This window comes from Suncus etruscus, chromosome 2, assembly GCF_024139225.1.
Source record: "Suncus etruscus isolate mSunEtr1 chromosome 2, mSunEtr1.pri.cur, whole genome shotgun sequence".
In the NCBI taxonomy this organism is placed as follows: Eukaryota; Metazoa; Chordata; class Mammalia; order Eulipotyphla; family Soricidae; genus Suncus; species Suncus etruscus.
The window spans coordinates 7,511,742-7,530,395 of NC_064849.1; the positions used below are offsets into that span (position 1 = coordinate 7,511,742).

At 58.6% G+C, this 18,654-nt stretch overlaps 2 protein-coding genes across 4 annotated transcripts; both read left to right on the forward strand.

The window, feature by feature from the left end:
* The first annotated feature begins 3,040 nt into the window (after nt 1–3,040).
* MGRN1 (mahogunin ring finger 1) lies at nt 3,041–14,973 on the forward strand. 2 transcript variants are annotated; one of them, XM_049768459.1, is made up of 17 exons: nt 3,041–3,279; nt 4,237–4,355; nt 4,922–5,010; nt 5,121–5,267; nt 6,365–6,482; nt 6,838–6,904; nt 7,104–7,153; nt 7,812–7,859; nt 8,131–8,199; nt 9,007–9,166; nt 9,726–9,835; nt 10,671–10,736; nt 11,800–12,023; nt 13,106–13,199; nt 13,289–13,334; nt 13,858–13,944; nt 14,078–14,973. In XM_049768459.1, exons 1-17 carry the CDS (start codon nt 3,192–3,194, stop codon nt 14,194–14,196), a joined length of 1,701 nt encoding a protein of 566 aa, XP_049624416.1. In that variant the 5' UTR covers nt 3,041–3,191; the 3' UTR covers nt 14,197–14,973. The 2 variants fall into 2 exon arrangements, with proteins under 2 accessions (XP_049624416.1, XP_049624418.1); XM_049768461.1 differs by lacking the exon at nt 10,671–10,736.
* Nucleotides 14,974–16,564: 1,591 nt separating this feature from the next.
* On the forward strand, nt 16,565–18,309 carry NUDT16L1 (nudix hydrolase 16 like 1). Of its 2 annotated transcripts, none has more exons than XM_049768523.1 (3): nt 16,565–16,756; nt 16,854–17,184; nt 17,650–18,309. In XM_049768523.1, the coding sequence occupies exons 1-3, from the start codon at nt 16,601–16,603 to the stop codon at nt 17,802–17,804; spliced, it is 642 nt and encodes a 213-aa protein (XP_049624480.1). In that variant the 5' UTR covers nt 16,565–16,600; the 3' UTR covers nt 17,805–18,309. The 2 variants fall into 2 exon arrangements, with proteins under 2 accessions (XP_049624480.1, XP_049624479.1); XM_049768522.1 differs by having other exon boundaries at nt 16,854–17,114.
* Nucleotides 18,310–18,654: the final 345 nt, after the last annotated feature.

Here is an 18,654-nt window from a genome sequence, read left to right on the forward strand (position 1 = left end):
TGGGGATCAAATCTGGATTGGCCAAAGGTCAATCTGTCCTAATATTTCTATTTCCCTCTATTTCTTTTGTGTGTGTGTGTGTGTGTGTGTGTGTGTGTGTGTGTGTGTGTGTGTGTGTGTGAATCTGCCCTGGTATTTCTATTTCCTGCTATTTCGTGTGTGTGTTTTGTGTTTTTTTTTTTTTTTTGGGCCACACCCGGTGATGCTCAGGGGTTACTCCTGGCTGTCTGCTCAGAAATAGCTCCTGGCAGGCACAGGGGACCATATGGGACACCGGGATTCGAACCAACCACCTTTGGTCCTGGATCGGCTGCTTGCAAGGCAAACACTGCTATGCTATCTCTCCGGGCCCTATTGTGTGTGCTGCTCCTGGCAGCGCTCAGGGATTACTCCTGGCTCTCTGCTCAGAAATCACTTCTGGCAGGCTCGGGGGACCATATAGGATGCTGGAGCTCAAACGCGGGTTCACCCCATGTCAACTGCATGCAAGGCAAACACCCTGCCCTATCGCTGTGAAATCACTCTGGACCCTCCCACTATTTCTTGTAACTTCATTCCCTGCAAACCTACCAGGTTGTATTTCTACACGAAGTAACCTTGTGGTGGGACTCCCCAGCCCAACACTTCATCTCTGCTTGTTTGGCTGGTTGCCAGACTCATTGCTTGCTACATAGTAGGTGCAGGATACATTTTAAAGAAATAAATGAATCAATTAATGTCAGTAGTAGAATGAATACCAGATCGGAAAGAAACTATCTCTTCCAGAAAAATTATTCCTCAGCAGGCTTGAATACATCATTTGTACATGAGAGGCCTGGGTTCAATTCCTTGCACACTGCATGATACCCCAGCACAGCTCACAAACCATGAAAAAGACATTTCAGGAGCCGGAGATAGCGCAAGCGGTAAGGCGTCTGCCTTGCCCTCGCTAGTCTAGGACGGACCAGGGTTCGATACCCTGGCGTCCCATATGGTCCCCCAAGCCAGGCGCTCCTGAGCACATAGCCAGGAATAACCCCTGAACGTCACTGGGTGTGGCCAAAAACCAAAACCAAAAACAAAAAAAAAAGAAAAAGACATTTCAAGGGGTTAAAGAAATAGCATCGTGGGTGGGGTATTTGCCTTGCACACGGTTGGGCTGACCTGGTTTGATCTCTGACATCTCCTATGACCCCTGAGCCCAGAAGTGATTCCTGAGCGCAAGAACAGTACTAAGCACAGTTGTGTGTGGCCAGAGGCAAAAAGAAAAAAAATTACACATTACTCCCAAAGCTATAGGAAGAGGAATGTGTCAGTCAAGTGGCCAACTCACGGAAGCAGCTGCCCTGTGCCAAGACTTAGAGAACATGTTCTCAGAGTTAGAAACTCTGCCTGGTATCTGTCCTCCCTTTCCCTAAAGGGAAATGTATGTGTATGTATGCATGTATGAGGTGACCCCTGGGAGAAAATGGAAGGGAGGAAAATCATGCAGGCTGCTGGAGTCTTCAGCACTCTGGGGCAAGATGCCTGGCATCGGGAGAAGCCAATCCCGTTCTGGGGTATGGGACAGAGGCCAGAGAACTGTCCGCCTTACCACCATCTGCTGTGTTTGCTTCATCAGCACCAGGCTCTGTCCCAGTTCCACAAGCCCCTCAGCCTGAGCCTTTATCCCTCTTAGATCCCGACCTCCAGAAACCGTAGCGCTCGCTTTAGCCAGTGCTGGATTTACCATTTGACACCCAGCCTGTCGCTACTCTCCCTTCTGCTTTCTCCATTCAGGTGATCTAGCTTGGCCTGTCCCTTTGTCCAGGAAAGCAGGTGAAAACCAAGCCTTTTTGGCCTGCTTCCAGTCGCAAGCACACTGCAACTGCAACCCGAGCGCCTTAACTCCTGGCTAGGATTCCGGCACGCCCGGTTATGGCACCTCCAAGCTAGCCTTTCTGTGCCTGCAAACCCAGACAAGAGGTCTGTGGCCGATTGTGGGGTTGTCCAGGGAGGTCTGTCAAAGTAACCGCTCTGGACATGAAGCTAAGCTATGAAAAAGGCGAAAAAGGGGCCCGAAGAGATAGCATGGAGGTAGGGCATTTGCTTTGCATACAGAAGGAGGTTGGTTCGATTCCCAGCAGCCCATATGATCCCCTGAGCCTGCCAGGAGCGATTCTGAATTTAGAGCCAGGAGTAATCCCTGAGCGCTGCAGGGTGTGACCCAAAAAATCAAAAACTGGGCCCAGAGAGATAGCACAGCGGCGTTTGCCTTGGAAGAAGCCGATCGAGGACCAAAGGTGGTTGGTTCGAATTCCGGTGTCCCATATGGTCCCCTGTTCCTGCCAGGAGCTATTTCTGAGCAGACAGCCAGGAGTAACTCTTGAGCACCACCGGATGTGGCCCAAAAATAAAAAAATCAAAAATCAAAAACTAAGAAAAAAATAATAATAACCCCCTCTGGACATGAAGCTATGAAAAAGGCGAAAAAATAGGGGCTTGAGAGATAGCATGGAGGTAAGACGTTTGCCTTTCATGCAGGAGGTCATCAGTTCAAATCCCAGCGTCCTATATGGTCCCCCGAGCTTGCCAGGAGCAATTTCTGAGCCTGGAGCCAGGAATAACCCCTGAGCACTGCCGGGTGTGACCCCCCCCAAAAAAAAAAAAGGCGAAAAAATAAAATAGCCCCACAGCCCTTAGGTAAAGAGACGTGCCCACTGCAGGCGGGTCGGAGAGAAGCCCTGGGAAGTGGGGAGAACCGGAGGGGCTCCAGGCCGGCTTAATGCAAGACAGGGATCTGATTTCCTTTGGGAACTTTTTCCCTCCACCGGAGTGGGGTGTCGCCAGCAGAAAAGCCCAGTGGCAGCGCAGCCGTCAATGCCCCCGACGCGCAGGTCCAATGGGTCACTCTCGAAGCGCCGATCAACAACCTCTGCGGGCCCGACCCGGTGCATCCTGGGAGATGTAGTTCCTCGGCGGCGGCCTAGCGCTGCCGCCCCCGCAGCAGGGCGGCCTAAGGACTACATTTCCCGAGGTGCCGCGGGGTGGCAGGGGAAGGCCGCAGTGGCGTCGGGCCTGGGGCTGAGCCGGGGGTGGGCTCGAGGCCGAGGCGCCCGTGGCCGTGGCCGTAGCCGTGGCCGAGCGTCGCTGCCGCCTGCCTCGGCCGGGCCGGGCCATGCCCGCGTGAGGACTGCGGAGCCACCCCGGGCCCACCGGGCCGCCGCGCTACCATGGGCTCCATCCTGAGCCGCCGCATCGCTGGCGTGGAGGACATCGACATCCAGGCCAACTCGGCCTATCGCTACCCGCCCAAGTCCGGTGAGCCGGAGCGGCCGGCCCGACCCCCGGGCCCGGGCGTCGGGGTGCAATGCGGGGACCCTCCGTGCATGCCCGATTCGGGGCGCAGCGCTCTGCCAACCTTCGCGCGCCCACCGTGTGCCCCTCCGGGCCCCGGGTCGGCTGCTGCTGCTGACCTTGGGTCAGACACTTGGTCCGTGCTGGGGCCGCTCGGCCCGAACTGAGGCGGCCTTAGGTTCCCCGCGCCACGCTGTCCCCGAGCTCCTGTGCACAAAGTGGCCATTGTCAACAGGCTTGGTGGCATCGCCCCAGCGCCAAGTGGGGCTGGCTGGCTGGCTTGGGCGCCTGGTGGGGAGGCGGGTCAGGGGCCACATCTGGACATCCATGGAATGTGTGCAGGGAGAGCTTTGCTCTGTGGGGGCTGCCCGCAAGGGACTCACCGCCTGTTCTGGCTGGTCTTTAGGGGGCAGAGAGCCCTGAGCTAATAGGGAGAAAAGTCTGGAGCTTTTTGGTCCCAGATCTGTCTAGGTCTGGGACAGGCCTGTGAATGGGGAACTGGGGTTCCAGCCCCAAAGTTATTCCGGTTGTGCTGGATCCTGCCCCCATCTCTCTGGTCCTGCCTGGTTGGTGAGGAGCAGCGTGAAGAGGAGAGGACAATGCAGGGAGAACTTTTGGCTCTGTCTGACCTGGGGTCTGGGGCTCAGATCTGATGCTGTGGTTCCATCTCCATCAAGCTTTCTCAGTCAGGGCTGGGCTCTCATGGTGCACTGCACCCCAGTCGCCACTCAAGCTGCAGAATGGCAGCACTCTTTACGAGAAGGGAAGTGTCTGAGGCTCATGGACCTTAAAGGGGGGATCCAGGGAATACCTTCCAGGCCTCCTGATGTCCTGGGGTGGGGGCTCGGGAGGTAGATGATACATCTTTGGCTGGGCCTCTCCCACTCTGTGACAGCCTTGCCTGCCCCCCTCTCTGACCAGGAAACTACTTTGCTTCACACTTTTTCATGGGGGGCGAGAAATTTGACACCCCCCACCCAGAAGGTTACCTCTTCGGAGAGAACATGGACCTGAACTTCCTGGGCAGCCGCCCTGTCCAGGTGGGTCTTGGCAGGCTGGACTTGGCCACCTGCATCCACATTGCAAGGTGGGCAGACTCGAGGGCACCCCAGTATGATGCCAGAGCACAGCTGGCCTTTGTACAGGAGGCACATGAGTGTGCAGTGTGGAGTGTGTGCTTGTGGGGCCTGTGAAGTGTGTGGTGTGTGCTCTGGGGAACATGTGCAGTGGGGTCTGTGAATGTAGGATTTATAGAATGAGTGCAGTGGGGCGTGTGCTATGTGGGGTGTGTGCATGGGGCAGTCCTCTCTGCCCAGAGTCCAGCTGTCATGAGGTGCCTAGGGGCAGGCTCAGGGCCATGGTGACTGTGGAATGAGGCTAACAACCTGGCTAACATTCTCTTGGGTGTCTGTGCACAGGGTGGAGCTGGTGGCCCCCAAAACTCTCTCTGTTTTTCATTGTTCCTTGCTTGGCTTTGTTGGGGTGGGAGGGACCAGGGGCTGCGCCATGCTTGATGGTGTGCTGCTGATGGCTAGGTAAACACTGCAGGACACTGAGAGTTGTGTATAGTGTGGACATGAGTCACACAGGGCTGGTCTGTCTCCAGTTCCCTTATGTCACGCCTGCGCCCCATGAACCTGTGAAGACACTGAGGAGCCTGGTGAACATCCGCAAAGACTCCCTCCGGCTTGTGAGGTGACGGGGCCTGGACGGGCTGGGGTGACTCCAGGGGACCCAAGCAGGCTCTTAGTGCGTCCTGTTCCAACTGGTAGGGATGGACACGTTAGCTGTCTCTCCTTGCGCAGGTACAAGGACGGCAGTGACAGCCCCTGTGAGGACAGCGACAGGCCCAGGGCGCTCTACAGCCTAGAGTTCACCTTTGATGCAGACGCACGCGTGGCCATCACTGTGTACTGCCAGGCAGCCGAGGAGGTCCTCAACGGCTCGGCTGTGTGAGTGCTAAGGGACTCCGAGACCCTGTGAATCTTAGAGGTGTCTGTGGACCCATCAGGGTGGGGATAACTCACATCCCTCCCCGAGCCTAGAAACTTAGCATTTCTACACTTTAAACCAGGGGTCTTCAAACTACAGCCCGAGGGCCACATATTGTATTTATTCCCATTTTGTTCCTTCACTTCTAAATAAGATATATGCAGTGTGCATAGAAATTTGTTCATAATTTTTGTTTTTACTATAATCTGGCCCTCCAACAGTCTGAAGGACAGTGAACTGGCCCCCTGTTTAAAAAGTTTGAGGACCCCTGTTTTAAACAATTACCTGCTTTATACATTCTCTTGTGGAATGTATAAAGCATTATACAGGAGCATTCTGGGGTGATGAGCACCCTTGGGTGGTTCCCAGGGGTCCCCAGCATGACTGAGGTGCTCCTTTCTGTGAGTCCCATGCTCCACCCCACTGGAGTGGCATGGTGGGAGCTGATGGATCACTTCCTGCATCTGTTCGTGTGCGGGTGGTCTGTGGACGCCCCTGCTCTGTAAGTGAAAGTGGTCGAGAGAGGTACCAGGAGGAAGCCCAAAGCAGAGCCCAGACAGGGCACAGATAGCTGTGTGGGCAGAGACCTTGCAATGGGCATGTCCTGGCACTCTGGGATGCCTGAGCTGGCCCTGAACTGGGGCGGTGGGAAGTCTCACGGGAGAGGGGTGGCTTTCAGAACAGATACCAGGGGTGGGAGAGAGCACAGCGGCATTTGCCTTGCAAGCAGCTGACCCAGGACCTACGGTGGTTGGTTCGAATCCCAGTGTCCCATATGGTCCTCTGTGCCTGCCAGGAGCTATTTCTGAGCAGATAACCAGGAGTAACTGCTGAGCACTGCCAGGTGTGGCCCAAAAACAAAACAAAACAAACAAACAAAAAAATTTGTTACAGAACAGACACCAGCAGGGGACTGTGGATCTTGAGGCTTTGGCCTTCTTGCCTCCGGCACTCACAGGGCTAGGACCTGTGGGGTGGGGGCTTCCCTCTTTCCTGGTATGGGGGGGGGCGGATCAGTGGTACTCTCTGGGATCTCATGGTCCTTCTGTGTCCTCAGGTACAGTCCCCGGAGCCCCACTCTGCGCTCAGAGACCGTCCACTACAAGAGGGGCGTGGGCCAGCACTTCTCTCTGCCATCCTTCAAGATTGACTTCTCCGAATGGAAGGACGAAGAGGTAATGCCAGGTTCCCCTGCCAGTTAAAGGGGCTGGACACAGCTCTGAGACTTGGTCCCCTCCCTGTTGGTAGTGATTGGGAAAGTGGGGCCAGCAGGGTGCATATTCCAGCCATCACTGTTGGAGAGGGTGGCTCTGAGACAGATGGGGGCAGGGTGTAGGTATACTCACAAGGTGTAGGGCTGGGCATCATTGGGAGACAGTGGATGGTGGGGTCTAAGGATGCCCTTGGTTGTAGCATTGTATCTTGGGAACACCTAAAAGGCAGATTTGTGTCCCTGCCCAGAAGGGAGAGGGCGGTGGGCTCATTTGTCCTGGAGCCCTCCTGGCCTCCTGACTGATCTTTCCTCCTCAGTTGAACTTTGACCTGGACCGGGGTGTGTTCCCAGTGGTCATCCAGGCTGTGGTGGATGAGGGCGATGGTGAGACCTTCCCTGACTGCAAGAGGGGCCTTGTGCGAGGATGGGTTGGGTGTATAGTTCATGCTATGACTGGACAGGTGGGGACAGCTGGCCTGGTGCCGTGAGTGGTTCCTCCGGGGAGAGCTCGTGAGGTGGCAGGGTCTGGGGGACGAAAGAGGGGGGAACTGGGGCCCCAGCTGATGGTCCTTCTCTTCCACAGTGGTGGAGGTGACTGGCCATGCCCACGTACTTTTGGCTGCCTTTGAAAAGGTGGGTGTCGCCCTGTCCCTTGGGATCTCCAGATCCAGTGTGAAGGGGGTGAGGGTTTCACTGCTTGGGCAGGGATCTGGCCAGGCTCCACTTCCCCTGGCTTCTGTTCCATCCTTCAAGGCCTCCTGGCTTTCAGATATGGCTCTGGGGGCTGCCGTATACCTATTTGGGGTACGAGAGTGTGGCAGGCACCCAGGACTGCCAATAGGCATGGCAGGGTGCTGCGGGGTAGGGTCCCAGGTCAAGGTGTCCTGCTTGACCATGTGTGCGGAAGGGCCAACAATGTCATGGATTCTGCCGTGGCCACAATGGTGTGGTCTCTGCATTGGGGTCTCACAATTTCAGAGATTTGTCTGTCAAAGCAGCCTTGGGCCCCTCTGGCAAGATAGTCCTCTTGCCACACCCCATCACAAATGAACTTTGGGGGGACAGTTCCCTCTGCCATACTCCATCGTGAATGTACTTAGGGGACTTAAGCCTAGCTTGGGCCCTGATGGGCTCAGGACTTCCTATGAAGGTTCCCCACGTCGTGTCCCTGTGTCCTGTGTCCCAATGTCCTGAACCTCTGTGCCTGATCTTGACCCTCTGGCTGAGGGCAACTCCCTGAGGAGTTGTCTTCCTGTTGAGAGACTCTAGCTGATCTCTGTGTCCCTTCCAGCATGTCGACGGCAGCTTCTCCGTGAAGCCCCTGAAGCAGAAGCAGATTGTAAGTGTCTGTGGACATGCGACTCTGTACTCCATAGACCCCGGTGGTGCCGGTGATGAGCCACAGACAGGCCTGTCTTCCTGTGACCTGGCAGCGGGGTCAGGCCTGGGTTTGGAGGGGTTGAGGGGAAGGACCCAGGACAAGCAGCCTCCCTCTGAGAGCAAGAATCCTGGCCCTAGGCACCACATGGGTGGGTCTCAGAATCAAGGGTCCAACCCTCTGAGTATCTAACCTGCTGTCCACATGCTGGCATGGCGGTTCTTGTGTCCAGGTTGATCGGGTGAGCTACTTGCTGCAGGAGATCTACGGCATCGAGAACAAGAACAGCCAGGAAACCAAGGTGGGTTGGTGCATCCGGCAGGAGATGGGCTTGAGCCCCTCCCCAGGCCAGCTCCTGTTGGTTTTTGTTTGGGGGAAGCCAGTTTGAGGTTTCTCCCTTCTCTCTTAGTGCTTGTGCCCCAGGGCTGGGTCTGGGTCAGTGGGGAGGATGCTGACCTGGATTTAGGCCCCGACACCACATAGGGTCTCCTGAGCCCCACCAGGAGTGACCCTGAATGGAAGTCCAGTTCATTGGCACCTCCCCACCCTTGGTAAAGAACCATGGGCAGGGCACAGGACTCAACCCCCCTGAAATCTGTGGGGTCTCAGTAACATTTTTTTTTTTTTGGGCCACACCCGGCGGCTCAGGGGTTACTCCTGGCCGTCTGCTCAGAAATAGCTCCTGGCAGGCACGGGGGACCATATGGGACACCAGGATTCGAACCAACCACCTTTGGTCCTGGATCGGCTGCTTGCAAGGCAAACGCCGCTGTGCTATCTCTCCGGGCCCTTCTCTCAGTAACATTAACAGCAGTTAGGACCCCGCTTCCAGCCAGGTTGTTGATGTGGGAACATAGTTCTGGTGGTTCATTGGGACTTGTCCCTGTGTTTAGTCCTGCCCATACTTGCCTCTGGGTGCCTTTCCCTCCAAGCCTGGGAGCCAGGAGACCTTCTTGATTTGGAGGTGTGGGGGACTGCCGCCGCAGGCAACTCAGAATCTCACGGCCCAGTTCCCAGGGGCCTCCCTGCTCCTGCGCTGGGGAGCCCCTTTCCTACCATAGTCCCCAGAGCGCTGGGTCCCAGAATCTCATTCCTGGCACCTCCACAGCCCACGGACGAAGAGAACAGTGACAACAGCAGCGAGTGCGTGGTCTGCCTGTCGGACCTGCGCGACACCCTCATCCTGCCCTGCCGCCACCTCTGCTTGTGCAACTCGTGCGCCGACACGCTGCGCTACCAGGCCAGCAGCTGCCCCATCTGCCGCTTGCGTGAGTGGGAGGGGGTGTGATTGGTGGGGGTGTGGCCTGAGATGGGTTAGGCCTTGTGGGTGGGCAGGGCCTTCGTGGGTTTGGGGTATCCACGTCTAACAATGATGAGGTGCTGCTGCCCAGGAATTCCCTGCCCAGGGCACCCACCCTCCTGGCCTCATGATCTTGTCCTCTGCTGGATTCTCTTTTTTTTTTTTTTTTTTTTTGGTTTTTGGGCCACACCCGGTGACGCTCAGGGGTTACTCCTGGCTATGCGCTCAGAAGTCGCTCCTGGCTTGGGGGACCATATGGGACGCCGGGGGATTGAACCGCGGTCCATCCGAGGCTAGCGCAGTCAAGGCAGGCACCTTATCTTTAGCGCCACCGCCCGGCCCCAAGGATTCTCACTCATCCAGTCACATCCATGCTTTTCTCCAGCCACTGCAGGCCACGTGCGTGGTCTGTGGTCTCTGGGGAACTAGTCCTATCCTGTGTCCCCTCCACTGCCTAATGTGTCCTCCCCACCCTCGAAACGTGTTTCCTGCCCAGACTTATGTTGCTTACCCCCATCCCTGTGCAGCTTTCCGGGCGCTTCTGCAGATCCGGGCTGTGCGAAAAAAGCCTGGGGCGCTGTCTCCTGTCTCCTTCAGCCCCGTGCTGGCTCAGAGCATGGAGCACGAGGAGCACACGGTGAGTGGGGGGTCAGTGTGCCCTGCAGCCCCTTGGGGCCTGGAGCTTCTGATCCTGCAGCATCGTGGGCCATGAGGCCACCTTGGGTGCGTCTGAGCCTCTGTCTGGGGCCAGCTGCAGGGGTGAAGGGGGAACCTGAGATGCAAAAGAGTCTCAGCCCTACCATCCCGAGAATCCCCAAGACAGGGAGACAGAACAGAAGGAGGAGAGGACAGATGCAGGCAGAACCAGCAGCAGTGAGGGAGGGAAAAAGGGGTTGCAGGGAGAAGGGGGTGCAGGCAGGACCTAGCTCATGGCCTGGCTATGCTTGTGTTTGGGTCACCCCTCAAGCAGCCCTGCTGAGCTGCCTGGAGTCCCCAGAAACTACTTCATATCTGAGAGCTCCCTAAATACTTTGGATTCTGTCTGGAGTGGAGCTCGTGCCCTGGATCAGGGGCGAGGCTGCTCTTTAGGGTGGGGACCCAGGTTCTGACTACCCAGGCACCTGGGATTCTTGCGTCTTGTGTTTGTACCCCAAGTTCCTGCCTGGCTTGCATTTGTTCTTCTTGTCCTGAGGTGGGCAGTGCCAGAGAACAGGTGGAGCTGTTCTCCTGTGGCTACTTCACAGCCCCCAAATGTTCTGGGTCCTCGACCCATTTCCCGTGCTTGCCTGGCCAAGCCCCACTGCAGGTGACCCAGATGTGGTGGGACAGGCACAGGTGCTGGGCCTCATTGTACCCCCCCAATGCTCAAGTCCAGAGCTCCTGCTCTGGAGTCCTGTGACCTGCGTGGCCCCATCCTAGCTTCAGCACCCGCAGGGAGCGCTAGTGTGAAACCTCTGATTTTATCTTGACAGTGTCCCCTTAAAAAATCAAAGTCGCACCCCGCCTCCCTGGCCAGCAAGAAACCTAAAAGGGAAACAGTAAGTGCTGCCCCAGGCCTCGGGGCTTCAGGCTCTGCCCACTCCCCTCCTGTCCGCCCAGGGAGCTGCCCTCAGGCATGAAGCCTGGCAGCGCCCTGCAGCACTCAACCAGCTTGGTCCCACCCTGCTCCCAGCATCCCCGTTTCCCTTTGGGTTTCTTGCTGGCAGTGGGTGGGCCTTGTGGGGAGCTGACCTGTCCCCCTGCACCCCGCTGAGTGCCTGGGACTCAGGAAGAGGTTTCTTTGCAGCTGGGGGAGCTGTGGCAGACCTTGGCACACCTTCTGGAGGGTCCCTGGGGCTCAGGCTCTTCCTGTTTTTTTTTGAGGGGGTCATTGTCTACCTTAATTGAAGGTGGGTTGAGAGCCAATGCAAAGACCCAGGGTCTGCCTGGTGCCTTGGTGAGTGGCAGTTCTTCATCTTTTTTTGGTATTTTTGTGGGGAGGCCAGGCACATCTGGCAATATGCTCAGGAGTGACTCCTGGCTCTGCACTCAGGGATCACTCCTGGCAGTGCTTGGGGACCATTTGGGTTGCTGGGATCAAACCCAGGTCAGTCCCATGCAAGGCAGGTTCCCTCCCTGCGTGTTATCACTTGGACCCCGGCGGCAACCCCTCTTGTTCTTCACAGAGGACCCAGTGGCTGGTGGTGTGTCAGGAACCCCAGTCTCTGCGTCTGCTTGTGGGACAGAGGAGTGTCCCCAAGGCCTGACCCCCAGAAGTGAGACCCAGCTTGAGGCTGAGAGTTCCAGGACAGGGCTGGGTCAGAACCGCCCGCTGCACTGAGACTGTTCCCTCATTTCTCTCACCTCTGCCCTGCCTTGCTCTGCTCCTCTTGCTGACACTCTACCCCGCTGAGGCAGGGATGAAAGTTGGGGAGGTTGGGGAGCACAGCACCCCCTACTGGCCACTGTCCCCTAGCCTGGGTCCCACCAGGCCCAGCACAAGCTGTTGGGGATCAAGCCTTGGCAAGGATGTTGATGCTCCAGGGATTGTCTTGGTGCCTGCCAGGAGGGTGGGGTGAGGTAGGTCTTGCACAGCTGTCCTCAGTCTCCCCTGTTCCACAGAGCCCCGACAGTGTTCCACCTGGCTACGAGCCCATCTCCCTGCTCGAGGCACTCAACGGCCTGCGGGCTGTCTCCCCCGCCTTGCCATCAGCCCCCCTCTATGAAGAGGTCACTTCCTCGGCTGGTTCTGATGGCCTGTCCCAGGCCAGCTGTCCCCACACGGGGCTAGAGCGCCTGGTGGAGAGCAGCCTGCAGACGGCACCAAGGACCACATCCCCGGACAGGTAAGGGGACCCAGGATGGGGAAAGGGGCTTGAGTCTCCCACCATACATGATGGGGTCATACAGAGGGACACACCCTGCCCAGGCCCTTATGTACCCTCACCACTGGCCTGTCATTTCCACCCTTTCTACCCAGCAGCGCTTAGGAGTTACTTTTGGCTCTGTGCTTAGAAAATACTCCTACCAGGGGCTGGAGAAAGGGCATTTGCCTTACATGCAGCTGATCCAGGATAGACGGTGGTTCAAATCCCGGCATCCCATATGATCCCCTGAGCCTGCAAGGAGCAATTTCTGAGCACAGAGCCAGGAGTAACCCCTGAGAGCTGGGACTGGAGCGGTGGCGCAGTAGTAAGCTGTTTGCCAGGCAAGCAGCTAACCTACGATGGACCATGGTTCGATCCCCCCCCCCCATGTCCCATATTGTCCCTCAAGCCAGGAGCGATTTCTGAGTGCATAACCAGGAGTAACCCCTGAGCATTACTGGGTGTGGCCCAAAAACAACCAAAAACCAAAGAACCAAAAAAACAAAAACCCTGAGTGCTTCCAGGTGTGGTCCCCCCCCCCCAAAAAAAAAAGAAAAACAAAAAAAATAAAAAAAGCCCAAAAGAAAATAAATAAAAAAGAGAGAGAAAATACCCCTAACAGACTTGGGGGACCCTGAGATGCTGGGGATGGCACCCCAGTAGGCCAGATGCAACACAAATGTCTTCCCCCCTGTGCTATCACTCTGGCTCTTCGCCTGACTTTCTTGGAGAGGGATGAAAACCCAGAGAGAGCACGGGAGTCTGGGCACAGTTTTGCAGCAGGCCTGGAATCCCCATTGCCTGGTTCCTTGAACTGCCCTGTATGCCCTGAAAACTAAAAGAACTCACTCAAGGCGCTTGCCTTGTCTTGCATATGGCTGAACTCTGGTTCAGATCACCTCGGGTGATCCCTGAGCTCGGCTGACACCAGCCCCTGAACACTCCGTAATGGTGGTCCAGGAATGACTCAAAAACTGTCACTGATGGCCAGGCAGCCCTCTGAGAGATGACACCTTGCCACCCTCTCTATCACTATTACTCACTTCCCTCTCTGTCACCAGCACCCTGCACTCCCCTGCTTCCCCCATCCATGAGGACCAGGAGCCGCTCTCCCAGGACTCGCAAGCACCCCCTGCTATGAGCAGCTCCTCGGAGGTGAGGCCCCTGCCCCCCCCACCCCCACTGCCTGGGGCTCTACTTGCTCCCACCAGGCCCTGTGGTGGGACTTGTGACTTTGGTTCTAGAGTTTCATGATAGAGGAAGCTGAGGAGACATCATCCCCCAAGCAAGGTGAGGCTCCATCCCTGTGTGATTGCTTCTGAGGACCTCCTTCCTGTGCCCACCCACTTTCTACAACAGCTTTGGCCCTCAGGGTCTGGCCCCGCCATTGCACCCCCAGGTCATTGCCTGAGACTCTGGGTGCTCGAGGTGTGCCCACCTCACTGACTTTGGCAGGATGTCAGTATGATGTGGGGTGTGACCATGCCTGGCAAGGGAAAGGCCCCAGAATAGCTAGCTGTCTGTGCTGCTCTGATCCCAAGGAGAGGAGTCTGCCCTAGCTAGGCTTCACCTTCCAGCTCCACAGCCTGGAGCCCAGAGTGGTATATTCTAGGCCGACAAGTATAAGTTACTTTGAGGATGAGAAGGTCCCACAGAACTGCAGAGCTAGCGGTGGTAGAGCAGTGGGCGTCTATCCCCATCTCCCCTCTCTGGAGGTCTCAGCAGACCACCAGGCCAGCTTTGGGAACCCGTGGCAGGGAACTAGGGGGTATGAGAATATGGGGAATGGGGGGCACTGACTACATCCTTGCAGGGACTCGAGCCCCTTCCTTCGAGAATGTGCTGCAGGACAGCCCAGAGCAACACAGCTGTGCCCAGCCCTCTGACATCTGCCTGCCAGGTACTGGCTGGCCGGTCTGAGCCCCCACAGACAGGCCATAGCGCCTCTGGGACCTGGTATGGGGGAGCCTCTCTGGGATTTGGGGAGGTCTGAGAGCAGCCTGGATCCCAAGCACTTGTCCCTCTACCCATAGGCTGGCCCACCTCTCTGGACATGCCCCGCAGCCTCCGTGCCACCACCACCTCCCGGCCTCCTGATCTGGGCAGCTCCAGTCCTGAGCCCGGGGCCACCACCGAGTTAACCCCGCTCTGAGCCCTCGGTTCCCCACTCTCCAGGGGCCCCCGCTTCTCCAAGGATCTCAAGTGCAACCACAGCCCCACAGCCCCCTCCAGGTGGCCGGTGTCTTTGGCTGCAAGCCACTTTGAACCCTGTCTCCCAAGGATTTACAGGTGGCACACGGCACCCTAAGGACTCCGCAGAAGACAACGGGGGGGGGGGGGGCAGTGGTGATCACGGTTACTGGTGTGATGCCCTCCTCTATCTACCTTACTTGAGGCCTCTTCTCGCCATTGCGGCCTGACCCTGTTATAGGCCCCCCACTCCAGCCTTGGCACCCGAAACTGCCCTTCTGAGGTGGCAAGTCTGAGCTCAGTGCCCCCAGCCCCTTTGTCCTGGAAACACACTCCCATGTCTCTGGTTTGTGCCATCAGGGGGACTAATGGCGTCCAGCCCAGCTGACATGGCCTCCCCATTCTCAAACCTGACCAGAAAGGCCTTGGGTGCTTTCGTGCCCACACTTTGCACCTGGTACTGGGGACTAGTACATCTGCCCAGGCCTGTACCCCATGGCTCTGAGGCTATCCTAGGAGAATTCTGCCAGTACTATCCACTGCCCAATAGGGCTTGCTGCACCTGTGCCCCAGGCTGGTCCTCTCCCTCCAGCCAGGGTCCTTGATCCGGTTCCCTTTCACAGGGATGGGGGATGGCCTCTGGCCTGCTGGTACTTCACGGGCTGTCGCTGACTTTTCTGATTGGCTGGTTTGGGTCCGTTTTTACTGTACATTTGTAGTCATAAAATTCTGCAGCCACTCCCTCTGCGTGTTCCTCTGTGGCCTGAGCAGGACACCTAAGCGCTGTAGCTTTGGGGTCTGATGGGTTGTCAATGGCATGTGAACAATTGGGGTGCTGTAGAGAAAACCCCGGGATTCTGACCCCTGAGCAGTGGAGCAGCAACACGGAGTCATCACGAGTCATCACTACAGATGATCTGCCACCCCTGGATTAATGTGCCTGCTGGACTAAAGGGGTTCAGGCACAAGGCTGGAAGTCTGGTCCTTCCAGGTTTAGTTAATTGCAAAAGAAAAGGCAATGGGGTGGTTCAGAATAATGGGGAGAGGCCCGAGACAGGATGTTTCACCCTGCACTGCAAGGGCAAAGGCCCCTGGACAGGACCAAGTTTCTGCGCAGGAGGGAAGGGGTGTGGGTGCATGGCAGTAGTGCAAATTTTAGTCTAAGAACCTTGGAGAGAGGGAGCTGGAGAGAGAGCACAACGGTGGGATGTTTGCCTTGCAGACAGCTAATCCAGGACGGATGATGGTTCGAACCCCAGTGTCCCATATGATCCCTAGAGCCTGCCAGGAGCGATTTCTAGCGCAGAGCAGGTGTGATCCCCCTCCCAAAGAAACAGAACCTTGGGGCAGAGTCCAGCTCTTCGTTTGGTACGAGGACTAATGGAGGTTGCTTGTAAGGAAGCCAACCCCACATGGTGCCTGGCAAGGCCCGGAACCTGGCATACTCTGGGTATGGCAGGAAAGGGCTGGTTTGCCCTTGGTCAGCCCTGGGCCACGCCTGTAAGTCAGGTAAGGCCGACAGGCCTACAGGCGCGAGCCGTGTTGTGTCCCCTCGCCAGGAGGTGGGGTTCTCCGGAGGGGCCCTTCCTTCTCCGGCTGAGCGCCCCTTTCAACTCCCTCGCTGGACATGAGCGCTCTGCGCTCCCCCACGGGCCCCCTCCGTTGCTCGCGGGCGTGAGTGACCCTTCAGGCCCTTCCGCAGGCAGCCACAGGGGCCATGGGGCCCCTCCTGCCCTCCCCAGCCCAGGCTCTACGGAATTGCAAAGCCCGGAGGCGGCTGTGGACACGAGAGAGAGCCAAGCGCGAGTCCGAGCCGAGACCCCCCGACTGGGACGACATCGACGCTCAGTCTGCGGCCGAGCAGCACGATGGACGAGGATGGAGGCCAGGCTGGCCGACCCCACCCCACGGCGGCGCAACCCTGGAGCTCAGCTTTCCCAGGGCCCGCGCGGTGCATCCTGGGCGGCGCGGCCGGCCGGGGAGGGGTGTGTAGGTGAGGGGGTGTGGCCTCAGCACGCAGTGCTGCGCCGCTATTGGCTGACGGCCGGGGAGAGCGCGTCCTGCCTGGCGCCCCGCCCCTTCCGCCTTTCAACGACGCGACGGAGCGCCAGAAGAGGGAGTGTCGCTCCGATGCACGTCAGCGATTGGCTAGGGGGCGGGTCCTAGCCCGAGCCTGGGAGGCGCAGATTGGTCGAGGGCAACAGAGGCGCGTCAACGATTGGCGAGGGGGCGGGGCCCTAGCCGAGGCTGGAAAGCGCGGATTGGTCGAGGGCAGCGGAGGCGGGCCCGCGCATGCTCCTAAGGGGCGGCGGTGGCGGCGGTGGGCTGGCAGGCTGGCAGGCAGGTAGGCAGGCAGCGCCGCCAAGATGTCGACCCCGGCCGTGCCGACGGAGCTCAAGCAGATCAGCCGGGTGGAGGCGATGCGCCTGGGGCCCGGCTGGAGCCACTCGTGCCACGCCATGCTGTACGCCGCCAACCCGGGGCAGCTCTTCGGCCGCATCCCGATGCGCTTCTCGGTGCTGGTGAGGACCGGGACGCGGCCGGCCGGGGCCGGGGCCGGGTGGGCCCGACCCGCCGCTGGCTGTCATCGCTTGCGCGCCGCCTCGCCTCCCTTTGCAGATGCAGATGCGCTTCGACGGGCTGCTGGGCTTCCCCGGCGGCTTCGTGGACCGGCGCTTCTGGTCGCTGGAGGACGGGCTGAACCGGGTGCTGGGCCTGGGCCTGGGCTGCCTGCGCCTCACCGAGGCCGACTACCTGAGCTCGCACCTGACCGAGGGCCCGCACCGCGTCGTGGCGCACCTGTACGCGCGGCAGCTCACGCTGGAGCAGCTGCACGCCGTGGAGATCAGCGCGGTGCACTCGCGCGACCACGGCCTGGAGGTGGGGCCGCCGCCCGGGACCCGCCCCCCGCCCCGGGGGTTGGCTCTGGCCCCGCGGAAGGCACCGATGGGTAACACGTCCCCCCCGGAGGGTCCCCTGGCCGGGCTGGGGGGCTGCGGGGAGGCTGTCATCGGGGTTGGGGTGGGCGGGCGGGGTGAGGGATCTCGGGGAACGGGGTACCCCGGGCGGGGGCGCTCCCCCCGGGGCTGTGTTCCATCTGCCTTGCTGCCTGCCATTGCCAATCCTGGGAGTGGGGAGTGGGAACGGTGGGGGGGACGGGCCTGGGGAGGGTGGGCAGGATGGTGGGCCTGTGCTGTCGGGTGGAGGGTTTGTGACAGGAAGGATGGATGGATGGATGGATGGATGGAAAGGGGAGCATGGGGGTAGCCTGATCCCCTGCTTGGGAAGGAGCGGAGGCTGCTGCCTTCGCACCCCTCACTGCCTGGCTCCCCACTGCCCTACCCTCCATCGCCCAGGCCCAATCCCCCGCTGCTGGGGGCCGCTTCGTTGCAGCTCGACCTCTCCTCTCTGGCAGGTGCTGGGGCTGGTGAGGGTCCCACTCTACACGCAGAAGGACCGAGTGGGCGGCTTCCCCAACTTCCTGAGCAACGCCTTCATCAGCACAGCCAAGTACCAGCTGCTCTTTGCCCTCAAGGTGCTCAACATGATGCCCGAGGAGAAGCTGGCTGAGGCGCTGGCCGCAGCCACCGAGAAACAGAAGAAGGCGCTGGAGAAGCTGCTCCCAGCCCCCTCATCTTCTTGAGGTCGCTCATGACGCCCAGGCGTCGTCACTGTCCCTGCTGTGCCCGGCCCCTCTCCTCATGCGTGTTTGCTGGCATGCTTCGTGTGCGTGCCCTGTTCGACCCCTGGTCTGGACAGTGGGCATTCGCCTAGGTGTGCCGGCCTTTCCTCCCACGCAACTCACCTTCTTGTATGCCAGTTCTTCCAAGCTGGTAGAAGCCCGGGGCTCATGTTTTCTGGCAGGTAGTGGAGTCAGTTCGACCCCATGGAGGAACACCGTGTCCAGGGGACTCCACCCTGCCCCACTGTGGCTGCTGCTGACTTTGCTGCATCTTGCCCATGCGGTCTCTGACGAGGCTGCAGACCAGCTCTGCCCTGTTGGGCTCTTCCCCAGGCCACAGACCAGCTGGAGAGGGCATTGTTGCAAGGATGGAGAGTAAAGTTGTTCACTGCTGCTCTGTGTCCTCACGTCCTCACTTCCTGGCTTCAGGCCCCAGGCTCATCCCTGCTGCCCAGGCCTAGATGCCATCCATGCCCTGGGCTGCTGGGTGGTCCCTTTCCTGTTCTCAGGCTTGGGCCCTAGCTTCTGAGTACCTCCCTCTTTGCAGCATTTTACAGGTAGGGCCAGGGGAGGATCCAGAAGCCATGTGCAGAGGACAGGAAGGTACCTGTGGTCTCCCCGTCTAGTCCCTGCCCATTTCAACCCATGGGGAGTGGGTATGAATACTCCCCACCATGTGCATGTGGGGGCCATACCGGGGGTAAGCATCCCTGTGTCTGGGCCTTAAAAAAAAATAAA